Source organism: Neomonachus schauinslandi, chromosome 3 (genome assembly GCF_002201575.2).
Source record: "Neomonachus schauinslandi chromosome 3, ASM220157v2, whole genome shotgun sequence".
Lineage (NCBI taxonomy): Eukaryota > Metazoa > Chordata > Mammalia > Carnivora > Phocidae > Neomonachus > Neomonachus schauinslandi.
Window position 1 is genome coordinate 78,243,321 of NC_058405.1, and position 18,891 is coordinate 78,262,211.

The 18,891-nt window shown below is 46.8% G+C and overlaps 1 protein-coding gene across 1 annotated transcript in view; it reads right to left on the minus strand.

The window, feature by feature from the left end:
• The window catches only part of FGF9 (fibroblast growth factor 9), a 31,235-nt gene extending 15,246 nt beyond the window's left edge, over window positions 1-15,989 (minus strand). The window contains exons 1-2 of the mRNA XM_021678227.1: window positions 14,936-15,989; window positions 6,371-6,474 (exon numbers count right to left, since the gene is read on the minus strand). Coding sequence (XP_021533902.1) covers window positions 6,371-6,474; window positions 14,936-15,212 — 381 coding nt within the window. The 5' untranslated portion in view covers window positions 15,213-15,989. The remainder of the gene's footprint in view (window positions 1-6,370; window positions 6,475-14,935) is intronic.
• Between the last annotated feature and the right edge of the window lie 2,902 nt (window positions 15,990-18,891).

Sequence of the window (18,891 nt, forward strand, 5' to 3'; positions counted from 1 at the left end):
ATATATTCCTTCACTCTGGGACAGGTAGATCTACAGGGTCTCTCTCCCCTCTATCCCACACCATGGAGACACCTTGCAAGGGAAATTCTTTGACTCACATACCTTTAACCCAGTAGAGACAACTGCCCTGACCAATGTATTTTTTTTTAAGTTTATGTGCATAGGAAACACAGTCAAAAATCCATCACACCTAGTTATTACATGGATTCATATAAACCAGGGCCCAGTTGTGTCTCTGGAAACATAACAACCAAATCTACTAGGAAATACATGTTTTATAAGCATCGCCATCAGGATTATGGTCAGGTTCCAAAGCACTGATCTGAGGGCTGCAAGAACTAGGCATGAGTCACTCTGCCATCTACAAAGTCTGGGTCTTTAAATGAGGAAGAAGAGGACCCTGTAAGAGGACAACCACATACTAGGTAGTGCTATCGACCACGGTGCCCAAATTCAGTGAGGCTCTGCATCTATGTGGGTCGTGACAGGCTGAATAGCTGGTTCATCAAACACTGACCATATGCCAACTGCACCGAACGTGTACTGCTGGGCCTTTAAAAAACAGAAAGATTATAAAGACAGAGAATCTGACTCCTAGAAATTTAATCTAGTGGAAAAGACCAACAGGAATTAAAATTCTGGACAGAAAAAAGTAAGTGCTATAAAAGGGATACAAACCCAAAATCTGTACATCATCCTTTTGTATCACTTTTACAGATTCTATGCTCTACTTTCCTGTATCATTACAATTTTAATGATTGTGCTACCCTTTTTAATGAAAAGGTGAAATATCTTTCATTAAATGCAAGCTTCTTAAAGGAGATTAATTTTTTTCATGGCATTCTTTTTAAAAGAGATATTTATTACAGTCAATTACTCTTGATGCTTTAAAGTATCTTGGTAACAGGGACACCTGGGTGGCTCAGTCGGTTAAGCATCTGCTTCGGCTCAGGTCATGATCCCAGGGTCCTGGGATCGAGCCCCCGCATCGGGTTCCCTGCTTGGTGGGGAACCTGCTTCTCCCTCTGCCCCTTCCCTCTGCTTGTGTGCTCTCTCTCTCTGACAAATAAATAAAATTTTGAAAAAATAAAGTAGCTTGATAACATTCAGATAAATTAGATTGACTCTAAAAGTAACTATCCAAGCCTTACTTCTAGTCTCCTTGATAAGAACAAAAGTGACAAATGTAAACAAATACTCTAATAAACTATAATCCTCTGTGTGTGTGTCTGTGTGTGCACGCAAGCGCACACGTGCATGATCTAACACCCTCTCTCTGACTCAGGCAGGATACTCTAATCTTTACATTTGAAAGCTCATGTGCCCTAACTTGTCTGCCCTGCCTTTTCTGAGACTCCTATTCCTCCCTCAAGATCCAGTGTAAATGTTACCACCCAATTTCCTCAAGCAGTTATTTAAACACTCTTTTGGACCCCCAAGATGTTTGTGTGTTTCTCTGATACAGCACACCGCACTCTGCACTGAATTACTTATAAATACACGCCTGCTACTAGATTTGGGGATCTTTCTTGCACGGTTATGCACTCAGCACAGTGCTGGGCACATAGTGGGTATGAATGTTTACGAATGAAGGAGCAAACCAAGGAATTGATGCCTGGGTGAATTAACACATGAATTCGAGAATCGAACCCCACCCCAGAGCCAGAATCTTTCAGGTTGTCTTTAAATCATACCATGATACACACTAGCGATCGCGTTTTTCCTATTGCCACATTCTAATAGGGTACCAGAATTCCATGCATTTTTCTGAAGAACTATGACCCCTTTCACCTCTGGCTTTTTAGATACATTCCTAACATAAACTTGGAAACCAAAGAATTACACAGATGAAAAGAGAAAATTTATCCCAAAATACATTTTAAATTAATATTTGCTATATTTTGCTTTACTTTTTGAGGGAAATCTGCTATTTCCCCAGATCTCCTATTTACCTTCTTTCATAATAAGGTAAGTCTTTTCAAGGTTTCCCCAATGTTTAGAAACTTCCCCGCTTTAGTGTACTGAGCTTTACCCAACTTCATATAGGTAAAAATTCTTTAAGCTACAATTTTTAGTGTACAGTTGACCCTTGAGCAACGCAGGGGTTAGGGGCACTCACCTCCGGCCCAGTCAAAAATCCGCATATAACTTTTGAATCCCCCCAAACTGAACTACTAATAGCCTACTATTGCCTGGAAGTCTTACCAATAATAGAAACAATTAACGCATATTTTGGTTTTTTGTTTGTTTGTTTTTGTTTTTGTTTTAAAGGTAGGCAGCTTGCCCCTAGGGGCCTCGCCTTGCTCAGCACAGATGCCTTTTTTTTTTTTTAAGATTTTATTTATTTATTTGACAGAGAGAGACACAGTGAGAGAGGGAACACAAGCAGGGGGAGTGGGAGAGGGAGAAGCAGACTCTCCGCTGAGCAGGGAGCCTGATGCGGGGCTCGATCCCAGGACCCCGGGATCATGACCTGAGCCTAAGGCAGACGCTTAACAACTGAGCCACCCAGGTGCCCCAATTAACATATATTTTGTACATTATATGGGTTACATACTATAGCCTTAACAATAAAGTTAGTTAGAAAAAAGACAATGTTAAGAAAATCACAAGGAAGAGAAAATACATTTATAGTATTGTACTATATTTATTGAAAAGAGAAAACCGCTGCCTGGAAGTGGACTCACGCAGTCCAAATACGTGTTGATCAAGGGTCAACTGTATTTAATAATAGAATCATTGCCTGTTTCTTTTCTTTCCTTCTCCCAGTCTCATCACAATGAAAATGTAATGTTTTTGTCACTCCTCATGTCCACTGCCACACCAGATATGATAACCATAAACCCGATGGAAAATGTGATTCCTAGCCACAGAGGAGCACAGATCTCATCTCCATTCCCCTCTCCTGCCTTAGGTACATCCAAAAGGAAGACCATCTGGCTATCCAGAAAGCTTTCTTCCCAGCTCTGTACATTAGAGGCAAAAAGATCTCGATGCATAAGCACTTTGTGTACGTAGAGAACATCATGCATGAGGCAGACAAGACTCAGGAGTAGCCTAAAAAATCCAAAGCATAAATTCTTGAGATCCAGACTAGGAAAAGACACTCCAGACATCGAACTCAAGCTATTCATCTCATAGAGGAGGAGAACGAGGGCCCAGCACCTCACTAGAGGCAGACACAGAATGAGAGCGCAAGTCTCCTGACTCCTCTTGCCATGCTTTCGCCACTACACTCTCTCTTTCCAGCCCCAGCCCCAGCCGCCTTGGGTTGGACACACCAGGGACGGCATACCATTGTCCAACTCAGCATGGGAATGAAGAGGCGGATTCTCCCTTCCAGCGGAGTTCTCAGTACCCCTGACCACACAAGCAGACCCGATGAGGTCCACACCCATGTGTTTCATGAAACATCGAAATAAATCACAATGCTTAGTTCATTTCAATCCAGCAAGTGTTTATTGAGCACCTACCACGTGCAGATGCAGGCAAAGTGGTTGGTGAAAAGGCCTGAACGCTAGGCTAATGCACGCGGGCGTTCGCCTTCAAAGGCAAGATTTGAAGGGATCCACACTGAGAAGTGACACTCATATGTGAGATTTGAAAGGTGATTCTCCCGTCAGTGTGGAGAATGGACTGGAGAGGGGAGAAGCCGGATGCAGAGAAGCCACGGGAGATACTCTTCCACAAAGGAAATCACAATTTGGAAAAGCACTCCTTATTATACTTTCATCCAGGCAGTTTCCAAGCCTGAAGACACTCTTTACGTGAGAAACTGTGCATTTTCAAGCACGGGAGGAAATGGAGGCCTTTTCTCGGACTCGCCCCTTTGCCTAGCTGGGGTTCCCTGGTGGCATTGTCAGTGAGCCCTGTGGCTTTGCGGCCACACTGCAGTGGAGGTGGGAGGCGTCCTCCCAGCCACACACTCTGTGTGCTCAAAAAGCCCTACACGAGGCAGTTGGGCTTCCCAGAAAACATGCCAAGATGGGGTTCTCCAACTTTCTGCCATCTGGCCACAATTTCAGGCAGGACTGTCATTGATATTCATTGGGTCTACATTCGGGGTACCTTCTAGAGCCCACACTCTGTTCTCAGCCTGTGCTGCAGATGGGGGCACACAAAGGCAGGGAAGCAGCCAGAGGAGAGGAGAGATGAGCAAGAAGCCACCGCAAGAGTCCAGACAGGGAGATGAGGCTCAGCTGGACAGCAAACATAGAGGCCACCACTCTCCTTGTCAACCAAGAAACTGCAGGAGGCTGTCATGCTGGTGATTTCATCCGAAAGACTGGTCATCTCTCTCCGGGGGAGGGTACTCTGCAGGAGCATGCAAGGTGGTCCATGGAACGGGGAACAAAAATGGCCTCTATTTGTGTTTACTCATTTGTCACAACCTTTTAAAATGTTTACCTTAATACAAGTTTTATAAAATAAAATAATCTCTATGAACTATATTTTATGTATTGAATCTTTAAGTAATTTAATATACACTGTTGAGATTCATAGTCAAAAAAATTGTTTTGGTGGTGGTATGTGATCAAAGAAGTCTTGAGACCATGATGATAAACGATGGAACCTTCCACCCACTAAAAGTTGGATTGTGCCCTACACACAAGAAGCAGTTTATCAAGTTCAACTGTGACCAACTTAATTTAATCCATAAATTAAATCTCTATATACCTAAGAGTGAAAAAAATTGAGGGGTGACAAAAGGAGAACATCATTTTATGTTTTAAAAGTGTGAAAGCTGGGGCACCTGGGTGGTTCAGTCGGCTAAGCATCTGACTCTGGATTTTGACTCAGGTCATGATCTCAGGGTCGTGAGGCTGGGCTCCGTGCTGGGTATGGAGCCTGTTTAAGAGCTCCCCCTCTCCCTCCTCCCTCTCTCCCTCTATAATAATAATAATAATAATAATAATATGGAAAGCTTCCTTATACCTTCTATCTTTGCACTTAAAAGTGCTGACAAAGATAATTTAGGCAGTAAATAACTTTATCTAAACCACAAACTGTGTTTAAAAAGCTAAACCCAATCCTATGCTTAAAAACGTATTTTAAAATAATCTATTCTCTCAAGGAAGCACTTTTTTAAAAAAGACTTAAATATCTAACAAAATCAACCAATCTAGATTCAAATTTTACCAAGGCAGAAAAACCAGTCTTGCACCATTAAAAATGGTGTGTGCTATATTCAAATTACACAGGCCACTTCTTGTCATCTGGAGTGTTTGAGTAAAAGTTTGATACCATTCCAACCCTTGCATATGTGTGTGTGTTTACACATTATACATATTTACTAATATGTGGATAAGAAAGGCGTAGACCTAGAAAATGTTTCTCCTAATTATATATGAAAATCCCCTTCATTTCAGTTTCCCATTCTGAGTTTCTTTTAATTTTCAACTTTTCTTTTAATTTTCAACTCAATTATAGATTCTAATCAATGTTTTCCTATGTAGATAACATGGATTAAATTCTCATTTGGCCACCAATAATGGCAAGGAAAAACCAAAGGTTGATTTCACTATAAGCCTTTTGTTGAAAACTCAAATTAGTATATACTAACTAGTAATCTATGATCCACACGCATACATTTAGCAAAAATGTATCAAGTTCCTACTGTGTAGCATGCACTATATTTTAGAAACTCTGCTAGCACAAGTAAAGAGATAGCAAAGATGTAAAGTCAGTCCCCTTCTCTCAAAGCAGAAGCGGGGACTTTGTCTCATTCACTGCTGTCCCTGAGCACACGGAAAAGCACCTGGCACCTGCCAGGCTATAATAAACACTTCTTCACTGCCTCCTTCAAGAAACTTACAACCCAGTAGAGATGGGAAGTGAGACAGGAAAAAACAAAAACAAAAAACTCATAATACTTGCAAATAATTATAATATTTTTATATTCTTGTTCACATACAAGAATGTCTGACAATAATTTCCATCTCCCTCTTCTCTCTACATAATGAAAGTCTTATGTAGCTCAAAGAAAGAGGTTTATACTCACTGCACAGTTGTCTATTTCTAGTTTTAATTACATTGCTTTGCAAAGCTTAGGAGAAGATAATTTCAATTCATTTCAAAAATAACTTCCATTCAATACAAGAATATGGAATTTTTCACACTTGTGAATTTTTTATTTACTTGATAATGAAAATGGTTTGGCATATAAATAAAGCATTTTCTTAGAAACTTTGGTCTAGTGAAGATCCAGGGCTGATATCTATAAATAAAAACAAAATGGTTTTTCTCAAAAAGCAAGAACTTACACTCTCTCCAAACAGACTGTTTCATCTAGATATTTATAATCTAGATAAAATGCAGTTCAAATCAAACATGAAGCATAAAGATTGGCAAAGTCTCTCCCAGTACTTACTGATCCATACAGCTCCCCCTTCTCATTCATCCCGAGGTAGAGTCCACTGTCCACGCCTCGAATGCTGACCAGGCCCACTGCTATACTGATAAATTCCAGAATGCCTATGAGACAGATGGCAGAGGGCAAAAGAGAGGTCAGAGCACAGAGCAATTCCTAAGTCTCAGCATCCCTAGGACTTTTTGGGAGGACACTGAGTCCAGTTCCCAACTTGGATAAGCTCACACTCATTAAAGAAGTTTCTTCTCTTAAAACCACTTCCTAAAAGAACTAATTTTTCAGCTAAACTCTATCTTATAATAATGATACAAAAATACTTACCAACACAACATAGAACAAAACATTTTAAAAATGAAAAAGCTACTATTTACAGATACACTAAGAAGTGATATGACAGATAAGCCAAAATACATCCCCTAATCAACCTTACAAGAGTATAATTTAAGAGAAAAACAACTTACTCCCACTTTGTAAATATGAAATCAAGTATTTGTGTATGGGCGTATATTGGAAAACATTCTATTCAAGGAATGGTCTTCTGTCCCTTAAAACAAGAGTACCAGGTGCTAACCAAAGACCTGATTGGTTTATATGGAAAAATAAAGCAAGATAAAGTTATGGTATAACTTTATTGAGCTCCATCTGGAAAATTAAAATAGCCTACACATATCCCGAATATTTCTGCTACACAAAGTATTGATTTTTGCTGTATTTATCTAAGCCTCAAAGAGCTAGTTAAGCAATTAAGATAATGTAATATTCTGGAGGTGGCGGTGGGAATACTGATATGAAAAATGCTCTTGATTTAAAATAGGCATGGAAGACTATATCCCAAAATCAAACTAACATAATGATCTTTTTTCCCCCTCTTTCCCCTTGCTTACCTCACTAAGAATAATAACACCTAAGCTGGGTATAAATCCAGAATTTTATGGCCATACAACAGCAGCTTTAATTTCCCCAACCATATTGTCGTTTTAAGATGATTACCCACCTGTATATTTGGGACAATGCTAGTATTACTTGTGCTTAGCCATTTGCTCAAGTTTGTTATAAAGTGCTACACTTTGTGTAGACCTTGAGTTAACACTTACCAAATACCAAGTTCTTGTTTTAAAAGTATCTTTAAATATTGAAAAATTCACTTATATTTAAGAGTTTAGGAAAAAACTAAGGATAACAGTATGCTATAGGTAGTCTCGTGTGACTAATAAAAAAGCACTTACATGGATTTTTAAACAATTAATTTTGCAACTCTCACAAAGTAGACTGTGTGGCAATCGAAAGAAGACATGCACTACATAAATCTGAGGAAGCAAAGGGTTTCAAGGCAATGTAAAAAAAGAAGAGAAATTTCTTATAAAGGGGTATTCTTAATTCTTTGATAAGCACAAAATGTAACAAATATCTTGTGTTTACATTTTATAGAATATCTATCTGGATATGCGAAACTATATTCATAAAATGGGAAATAGTGTATGGAAAAAATAGAAAGGGAAATTACAAATTGCATTTTGGATCTGATAATCTGCTACTCTGTATCGGAAGATGCATCTAAAAGCAGCTAGTTTATTACTAGCCTTCCCTACCTCACAAAGCAAATGGAAAGATAAATAAGGAAATACCTCCATGAGATTCATTTCGCATGAGAGGCCTTCCCTTATTGATGCAATTATTTCATTTCATTGTACTATTTCCAATTCTTCTGGTTAAAAAATAACTTACATTGTGGCATTTTATTACCATTAGGAGCCATATGCATATGAACCTCTTGTTAGCTACCTGAAAACACACCATAATATAGGTCGTAGTGATCCTGAAATTAGTGTAAGGAATTCATCAATGTCCAATTGCCCTTATAAAATGAATGACAGGACACATTTTGCCCCTGTTGAGGTCTGACCACTTTAATATCCCATGTCAAGGAGGAAGAGTTTAATCACAAAACTAAAAGACACTTGCAACTTCCAACAGGGTCTTTGATGACCTCTTGGTTTTTCCCTAGTGGGGAGGCAGAACTAATCATGAATATTCATCATCATCATCACCCACCAGGCCCCAAAACAACAGGGTGTGTGCGATCTTACAAAACCATCTGACTAGCTTGTCTTTAGAACAGCAAGACTACCAATAAACCACAACAATGACAATCGTAATAGCTTGAACACTTGAGCATTTAGTCTGTGCCAAACGAGAGGCCTTCTTTCACTCAATCCTCAGAACAACTCTCAGCATTACAATATGCTCATCTCCAGCTCACAAATGGGGACATTGAGGTTTTAAAATGTTAAGTAACTTGCCCCCAAGCAATCAGACATCAAAGCCTAAATCCTTATTGATTATGTACATCTTATCACTGTTTTTACCTTTTTTACATGTGTCCGTGATTTCTGTACCATTTTTATATAGTCATACCCTTACTAGTGACAAGAAGATGTTACCTAGATCAGACTCCACAGACCCAGTGAGCAGGACTAGAAGTAGCAGAGAAAATGAAGAGCAGGTAACTTCCTGGGACTGTGCTCTCTCATCATGCCAAATTTGGGAAGATGGGCATCTCCTATGTATGTAGACATTTACCCAAATTGTTTATGTGCACAGAGTTAATGTCTATTAAAAGACTTAAGTACTGAAATTATTATTATATACTTTAGAAATGAAAGTATTAAGATACCTATCTTGTTTCTTTCTCTGGCATCAACAAGATAGCTGTTAATTCATATGCACTGACCTATTTGATCAACAAACTATTATTGAGCGACCATTATAAGCCAAGAAACATGCCATTTGTTAAATATACAAAGATGAATAAAATATAGCCTAAGCCCTATATCCTCAAAGAGCTTACCATGTAGTGGAAGGAAAGACAAATAGATAAATATAACAATGTGGTAAAGGCAGTGAGAAGGAGATGCTTAGGGTATGGCCACTCAGGCTTGGGAAGGGGAGTCAGAGGGGGCCTCCTGAAAGTGAGACAAGTTTCTGAGGGGCTCTCCCTGTGAAAAGGAACTACCTATGTAGTACCCCAGGTGGAAAAGATTTCATCATCTCACACCACCGTCCATATCTCTATAGCTCCTTGAAAAACAGGGACCTCAAAAGAACAGCCCAGCCTTTTATGAGGTCACCTCAGTGATCCAAGGGCAAGCAGAACACTTGATCGTGTGAGTCACAGCATTCCCCCTACACACAGAGAGAACACCAATGTTGTAAGGTCAGAAAGACCTGGCAGCCTGGCAACAAGATCCCCAACGCCCAGATTGGAATCCTTAACATTCCTGGTACCATCTTGTCCACAAGAAACTCCATAACCTCCACCAAGTCAACGAACCTCTCTCTGGGCCTGAGCCAAGCCAAGTGCTTTCAACCATACTCATTCGGGTACGGCCCACTCCCCACGTTATCTGTTTGCATGAGTGTGCAGTACAGAGGGCTGATGCATCCATAGCAACACAGGAGAAGTCTTCTGTGTAGAAACATTTCAATGTTTAATGAGCAACAGGAGAGGAAGGGAAAGAAGGAAGGGCAAGGAAGAGAAGAAAGAAGACCGGAAGACAGGGAGGGAGAGAATGGTGGACTTGTGCCTGATGTTAAAACTGTGACCCTCACGTGCGTGCCATGGTGGGCTGTCTCTCCTCTTCGGCAGACACAACCAAGACATCTTCAGTTCAGAAGGGCCACTGACATGGGTAGTGATGGAGTGACAGGGGAAGCACAGGGTCAGTGGCTAGTGGCATTTGGCTCTTCTCTTTCACAGCAGCCAACAGTTCCTTTGAGAATGTGCTCGCTGGGCCCAAGGGGGTCTGATGGGGTCTGAGATCATCTCTGGTCCACAAGAGGCCACGACAGTTCCTGGGACTACTTTAGGAAAATGACCACACCAGACTTAATCCTTGCTCCAGACTTGCTAGGTATTACTGGTCAGCCCAGAGCTCTGTTCAAATGGACCATTAACCCAAAGCTGGCCCAGCTCCCAAGAGCCCCTCTGCACTGAGCCTCACCTTCCAAGGCCATAACAAGGCCAGCCATGGCAAATGGGAGGACAGGCAGAAGCGGCTCCACTCTGGCCCATGCTAAACAACCCTCTAGCCTAAAAGCCCCCAACACTTAACAGAGCTGCATTCTTTAGAGGACAAGAATGTATGCAGACTGTGGAGAGAGGCATGACATGAAGCTTTTGAAAATAGATTAACCCCCCTCCCTACAGAGCTCCCTGCTCACCCAGAGAATCCCACACCAGGGCTGCCAAATCAATCATCTCAAAGCCTGGGACAGAGTAAGTCCGAGTCTGTAGCAACTTGAGGAAATCTCAGCATTTCCTCAGGAAATGACTGACTAAAGGGGAGTTTACAACTCCAATTTTTCAAGATTCTGAACCAATCCAGAAAATAACACCTTAAATAGGAAGTCTTTCCCTTAGTGAGATATTGAACAGGAAGCCCCAGGTCATGCTTGTCTGGGGTCCTGATGAAGTCCGGCCTTTTAGAGCCACCACTCCAGGCCAAAAGGCAGACTGCGGAGAAGCACGCCATCTTCCCCCAAAGTCAGGTGGTCAATCCACTCGGGCTTCCTTGTGCCAAGTTAAATAGCGGATCAGGACCAACGCTCACTCTTTTATTATTCTGCAATACCATTTCCTCAATTGATTTTCTGCTCACTTTTTTCTGTCTAGCAAGTACTTTAAAGAGAAAGAAAAAAAAAAAATATATATATATATACACATATATATGAAATGAAACCTCTCTCTCCCCCAGCCTACTACCCAGAGATACAATTCCTCCTTCCTTTTCTCCATGCTCAACCTTATCTCCACACCACCACCCCCAAAGGAAAAAACAAAGGGCTCTCTCAAGGTCCCACCTAAGTTGTCACTGCCGCAGCTCCTGCCCCGCCCCCACGTCCCCTGCACTGCCGCTGCTGTGTCACCGCCAAGCTTGCCAGCAGCTGCAGTCACCGGCGGCTGCCTGGGGGTGGCAAAAATCATTTTTCCAGCACGTTTTCTTCTGCCGGTTCATTGCACATAGAAATGCACCTTCTATTTTAATCAAGGTGTAAAGCTACCCCCACTACAGCTACTCTTTCCTAGAGAATCGGAAGAGAAACAGGGTGAAGACAAAGTCCCCTGGAGGGAGTCGGGATGAGGAGAGGGAGGCTGCTGATAAGGGAGGGAGGAGGGCAGAAGGAGAGGCTGCGGGGAGCTAGCTGGAGCGCCAGGTGTGGCGTGCTGCCGCAGCCCCTCGGCCCCTTCCCGGAGCCCGCTGGCTCCGCGGTCCTCCCCTCGCACTCCGGGCCGGGTCCTAGCGCCCACGAGCCCAGCCCTCCTTCCGGGAGGGGCTGAGAAAGCAAGGGTAGGAGGCTCCCGGCACTCGCGCCTGCTGCAGAGGTTGCTAATATTGGGACCTGCCGCAGCGGTAGCAGCGGGAGACCGCGGCACTGCTGTCACCCCGGGGGCCGCTTCTCCCTGCAACCGGATGAAAGACTTAAATAGTCCTCCTGCCTCACCCTCCTTCCCCACCCCCACTGCGCAGAGCCACCCACTCAGCTCCATCCAAAAGAGGGTGAGTGGCACAGCGGAGCGCCAGGCGCGCCCTTCCCCCGCAGCCAGCTCCCGGCCGACCCCTGAGCTCGCCTGCTCGGCGACCCTTCCCCCCAACCCTGGCCGGGGCTCTATTCCCCTCCCACCCGTACTGCCCCTACCAACCTAGCCAACAGTGCCTAGCGAGTCTAAGGAGTAGAGATGTCACTTCCTTGGCGACACCTTTCTCCAACCTCTAGGATTGGGGGTGGGGTAGAGGGTGACGACGTCTAGTTTTTGTTTTATGATCTCTATTCAGCTGCTGTACCAGCAGTCCTTGTCCGCTGACCCCAGAACTCGCCTCTCGGGTTCTCTCCACCCTCGTGGTCCCCACAATTCCACCCTTGAATCCTCACTCTCCCCTGTGGCACTTACTGTATTTCTAATAACTCGACTGCATTTAGCAAACGTCCTACCCTAAAGGTGACTGCATTAAAAAAAGAAGAAGAAGAATCTCATGGGGGGAGGGACGTGGAGGAACCCCAGCTGGAACATCCTATAATCTCTCCACGCCGGGGCCCAGTCAGGCTGCGCCGGGGTTCCGAGGTGCTCTCTCAAAGGCAGGGCTCGGCTAATGCACACAATGAAGCTGACCCGGCCTTGCAGCGGTGTACCCCGCCGCGCTCCCCCACCCACCCCCCGGCCCAGAGGCCGGGGCCCAAGCCTGGGGGCTGAAACGCAGGCCCGCGGGCCGCCAGCCCTGCTCCCTGAACGCAGTTAACAATAGCTCACCGCCCCCTCCGCCCGCCTCCACGGCCCTTTGTCCCCCCACCCCACCCCTTCCCCTGTGGCTCCGGCCTTGTCGGCCGGGGACCCCGACCCACCTCCCGGGCACAGCGGAGCCACCGACTCTCCGAGACCTGGCTGCGTGCTTCAGATGAGGGAGATGGGTCCGAGATGGCAGGGGGTACGACCTCCAGCCAGTCCTCCGTCCCCGCCACCAACTCTCCCGCCGCGGTGCGCGCCTCCGGCGGTTCCCACACCGCAAACGACCGCGCTGCCGGGGGCGGCGGCTGTCAGCCCCGCTGGACCCACGATCACACACAAAGAGAAAGCGAAGGGACTAAACTTGGGAAAAAAAAAAAATCTCATTCCCTAAACACGACCAGAAGTGTGTCAGCCCCTGCCCGTCGCCCCCGGACACAAGGAGTTCCTGCAGCACCGAAGGGCGCACTCCAGCCGGGTAGAAAGGGGGCCGGAAACGGAGCGTGTTTAGGACCGCGCGGAGCTGGCTCGGCGTTCGCCGAGTACGCCGGGGGGCCGGGGCTGCAGACTCGGCACCTGCCGGCTGGGAGCGCGGGAGGACTGGGGCTCCCCCCGCCCAGCGCACCTAGGCCGCCCGCCCACGCCACTAGCCATCAGCCTGCGCGGTGCAAACGTCCAGTGGGTGCCCGCTGCGGCCCGGCACACACTCGGCTCTCCCACCCACGGCCGCCCACTGCCTGTTGTTCGGGCACTGAACGCTAGGCACTGTAGCAGCTCTTAAAGCGGCCAGATAGAACAGACTTCTAGTAAAGTTTAGTCTTCGCTTTGCAACAACCAGAGCTGAGTTTATTTCGGTGGGGGGCGGGGGGGTGCAGTTATATTTCAACTGAATAATTGCAAAGCAGAGAGCTACAGCTTTGCCTTTTCTTTCTTTTCCTTTTTTTTTTTTTTCTTTTTGGAGCAGGGAGGGGAGACTGCCAGAAATTTACACTAGTAGGTTCAGCCTGGGGCTTGGGATCGGCCGTGAGCAAAGGGAGAAAATCCTGGGCCTCGTGTATCTGGGACCATCCCCATCCCAGGCCTGAATCTTCCTCACCTTCTGGCATCATCTACAGCCCCACGAGCCTAAACAGATAGTTTAGGCTGTGTTCAACATCTGGCATTAAAGCATGAGGAAGAAAAATCACCACAGGACTTTGTTTTTTACGACCTAGTTTAAGTGTTGTCAGGTGGGTTCACTGAGAAGTTAACTCCTTCCAACAGTCTGGTTGTCCAACTGGCGCTTTCTTTTTAGTAAGTAAGGAAAACACCCGAGAGTCCCTCCATCGGTATTGTGCTCGCTGACACTGTGCTGCTGGGCTCAGGGTAGCCCCGCAGGCACGTGTGTGCAGGCTTTAAAATGAGCAGAGTCACCAGCACTCGGGTCTGCAGCCCTCAATGCTGAGTCACAAGTACCCTCCTTGGGAAATGAAATCCTCGGAATGCCCTTTTAAAATTAGCTCCCAGCTTTTGCACGCGCGCGCACACTCACACCAGAGAGCCACCGAGGAAACCCACACAGGGCTGCACACTATAGAAATATGGAGCATAGGTAATAACTTGATAGCTGCAAGGACAAACGTCCCTGATGAGCGTTCTGCCCCTTCGCGTCATTTTCCCCCAGCGCCTCTGCCTATGCTGCTCTCGGAGTCTAAAATATGACTTTAGTTCTCCCAACAGAACAATCAGTCAGCAACCTTCGCCTACGGGGTTTTCAGACCCTCGCGGTAGGAATAAACAATACGCTTAATTTACAATTCAAGCAGTATACTTATCAGAAGAAAAAGAGATGGAGCAAAAACTTCATTGGGGTACAAGATGATAACCACTGCTTTCAGCAAAAGGCATTTTCAAGTTCTCAGTAGTTAATGATTAAAGCTTTAAACTCGTGGAATCAGTCCATTCAAAAGAAACTTCCTAAACCCGATCTTCCCGAGCATCTGATGCAAAAGAACTACAGACTTTTGTTATATTTATAAATCATGCCCTCTTTTTAAAAAAAAAAGTCGGGGGGGGGTTGCCTTTCAATGTAGACTTGCATCAGTGCCAGCGGCAGATCTGCAATTCCAGAGGCTTTTTCTTTTTTCTTTCTTTCTTTTTTTTTTTTTTCTTTTTCTTTTTAGCTGGCAAGACAGAGACAGAGGGACAGATCCTTTCCCACATCCCCCGCCCGGCCACCACCTTCTTGGTAGTTATAACCCGAACATGTCATCGCCCGGACACTAAAGGGTTAATGGTATACCTACCAAATCGGCTGTGGTCTTTCCTGGTTCCCTGGATAGTACCATTGGGGAAGATTTCTAAGTGAAATCCAGTCCTGCAGTATAGCTGCCTCCGCCTGAGAATCCCCTTTAAATGATCCAAGTCCGTGACTGCGGGTCCCCTGGGAAGCCCCCCTGCTTCGGACTGACCCAGGTGGTCACTTAACAATACCGGACTGTCCACCGGCAACACGGGCACATTCCCAAACGGTACCGCATCCTGCACACCGAAATAGTTCCCAACTTCACCTAAGGGAGCCATCAGAGGACTCGGCTTTTGGAGCACAAGAATAAACAATAATGACGGTATCAACCCAGAAGATATTAGGCGAGGTATATCCAACTCCCCTCCCTTACTGCAGTTGCAGAGAGAGAAAAGAAAAAAAAAAAAAAAGGTTCTTTTCTTCAATCCATTAAATGCATAAATAAAAGTAATCTGCTGTTTCACTGGCACAGGTTCAAGGTCAAACCACTGATAGTCTAAGAAACCACCACTTTATACTCACACACTGACATATTGATAAACATATCTATGTATCTCTATAGATAGATCCCCAGCTCTTAGCAGGCAGGAAGGTCTTCATCCCATCCGACCGTAATAAGGAAAAAAAATCCGTAGTTTCTCCATTTGGTTTGAGATCAGAATGACCATAGCAACTTAAATGCCTAGGCGTTATTATAGGGATTTTTAAGATGCACGGGCTACGTCAGAATTTACGGATCCCGACTCCAGGAAGGCATGCGCTGTTTTTACTCTAACCGACTCTGCAGACATCAGCATGAATCCTTCAAGGGGAAAAAAATATCTCACGTTGGCGGCGGCGACAAAATCTCCCCTCCTGGTCCCCCCCTCCAAAAATAATAATAATAATTAAAAAAACAAAAAGAAGAAAAAAAACTTTAGGCGTCCAAAGCTAGTATCCAGAATTCCCCAGAGGCTCGGCAGATGTCCATTGGCTTAGAACGGGTGGCGAGCGGCGAGCAAGGAGAGCCACGACCGGGAGCTCGCGTGCCGCCCTGGCTGCCGCGAACAGGTGTTGCCGCGCCGGCTCGCGGAGCGTTGTAGCCGGGCGGAGCGCTCCTCCTGCGCAGCCCCCGCCGGCGCGCAGAGTGGCGCAGGCAGCGGCATTGGGCTGGGTTTAAGGTAGCGCCGCGGCCGCCCGGGCTCCCCGCGGTCCTAGCGCCCGCCTGCATCAACCGCGCCGCTCTGCCGCAGGCCCGGCGCTGCGTGCCAGAGCGCGAGACTTCCTAGGGGACAGCCGACGTACACTTGCATTGCAAAGAAAGATGCTTGGAGAGAGGCAGGAGGCAGAAACCCTGAGTGTCCTGCAGAATTGAATCTGATAACCTCAAGTCTTGCTCGATACATTGATGGAGGTTCAGACTACAATTGGGAAACTAGTTTTCACATGGACTCTGTAATGTTGCATTGCATTGTAAAATAAAACTTGGTTGAAAGAGTTGGAGGGAAGTGGCCTTGATTCAGTGAGCTTGAATGGATATGGCAGTTTCTCTTTCATTCTTCTGCCAGACACACACAGAAAGAAGCGCAAACCGTATTTCAGGTAAGCCGGATGGATGTGAACCTAGCGTGTGTGTGTGTGTGAGAGAGAGAGAGAGATACAGAGAAAGAGAGAGATACAGAGAGGGAAACACACACACACACACACGCAAACACAGAGGCAGATGTGGCCACCGGTTTTGTTCCGGGCTTCCTGATGGCATCGGTTGGGGCTATGTTTAGGTCCAGCCCCGCCGCCTGGGTCCGGGCCGCCGCGGTGCAGTCGGCAGGGGGGGGCGCCAGAGAACCGCCACTGTCCCCGAGTTCGACTAGCGCGCGCATCTTTGGAGAGTCGGGGTGGAGAAGAGCGCGCCAGTGGGCTCCCTCTTTCCCCCAAGCACGCTAATTAGGGGGAGCTGTGCCACCCCTCGCTGTTTCAGCCTGTTTCGCTGTTGGGAAAGCGAAAGAGGAGTGCCAGTGTCTCCCCCCCACCACGGTCTGAAACCCGCCGCAGAGCCGGGAGAGCTGGCGCGAGGCGCGTGGGGGGCGCCCTGGGGCGCGCAGCCTCTCCTTCCTGCTCTGCTTCGCGGGGCAGCCAGTGGAAGCCCGAGCTCCAGAGCCCAGGCTCGGCTTTCTGCTCGCGGCCGGCTGCCTTCGCGCACAGCCACAGGCCGGGACAAAGAAATCCGCGAACCCGGGCCTCTAGGGGCCCTGCCGGGCCAGGCCGGCCCGAGAGCCCAGCGGCGGCGCGCTCTGTGTCCGGGACACCCTGCAGGCGCCCGGATCCCCTGCGCGGCGCCCGCACAGCCCCCGGTCCCCAGCACCCACGCGCGCACACATTCGCCCCGCAGCCCGCCCTCGGGTCCCTCTGTCTCCCCGGCTCCTCTTTGTTCACATTGTCTTCGAAATGGCCCGACTCTCGGGCCAAAATGGTGAAAGTTGCCGAGACTTGAGCACAGCTCCAGACTGCAGGACAGGCGAGTGCGAAGCGAAGTCGAAGCAGAGACTGGATCCCTGCGGTGGGAAAGGGACTCAGCCTTTTGAGGGGTAGGGGGGGACCCGCCTCAGTAGTCAGCTAAAGGCTGGAGGTGAAGAACTGGGGCTGGCCCTATTCAGGACGGAAGGGTTTCGCCCGAAGACGACAGGGAGTCATGAATTTGCAGATTTCTCGGGCGCAGGAGGTGCCGGCGACCTGAAGCGACCTTCCCCTGCCCCCAGGGTGGAAGGCGTGCTTGGGCCCCAGCAAAGAGGAAGGAGAGGGGCGAGGTGGTCCTCCCTTCTTGCCATTCCCACACCCCTTTGCCGCAGTCCCAGGTCATTGGGTGTCCGCGGGGCTGACTCCGTGCGTCGTGCTTACGTGTTTATGAAGCACCAGAGCCCTGCCCCGTGGTATTTACAGCAGTCACATCGACGGTGGGCTTTAACGTTAACTGCTCAGTGGCAGATACAAGAAGCCGGGGAGGAAGTGTCACTTCTCATAAACCACCTGAGTAGCTGGCATTAATCACGGAGGCAGCCAGCAGCTCTGGGTTAAGCAGGGGCGTTCCTGGACCACTCCGGTACAGTGTGCCGGGTGGGTTACTTTTTTATAAAACCTGATAAAGAGAGACAGGCGGACGGGGAGAGATGGAGAGAGGGAGACGCCTGACAAGGGAAGACATGAGCAGCACGTGGACATTTCCACTGAAGACAGGACTGGGACAATTTCCACCAGCTGTCTCCAACCACATTCTTTCGGTCTGAATTTAGATTGTGAGCCAATGAGCAAAGACCATTTCCGCTTCCGAATCCTGCAGCCTCGTGACTGTCACTTTAAAAAGGATGCAGCAGTGGGAGAGAGGGCTAAGAAGCTGATACCGCACTTTCCCAGTTAGAAGCAGCCTGCCTGCTCAAGCATCTCTTTTCTACTGCAGTGAATTTAATCCACAGTTCATCCGCATCCCTAACTCAACCTGCAGGAAGCTTTTGCTGCTTCCTTGCCCCCTGAACCTGCCCAGCAGGTTTCTTTCCCTTCTTCTGTTTGGTCCTGTTTTCCTATTACAGTAGTGCAAACACTAGCTCCTTTCTTTCATTGATCACATCCCATTTTCTCCAGAACTCACTCCACTGGCTCTGTCTGGCTGACTTCCTCAAGATTCCCTTCCAGCTCTGCCATGATCATGAGCTCCTACGTCCACGCCTGTATGCATGTTTTACAAGTGTTCTTCAATTAGTACATAGATGTTAAGCTCCAAGAGGAATGAGGCCTTGCTTTCTAGACACGTGGTATAATTGGCTTAATAACACCTGCCTTGGAAGATTGTTGTTAGGAATAAAAGGAAAAATGCACATAAAACAGGCAGCACACAATAGACACTTAAGACATAGTAGCCCTTATTATGCTGGTCCTAATGTAGTTCCCCCTAGAATTCTGCCCATGAAATATTCAGCAAATACTATT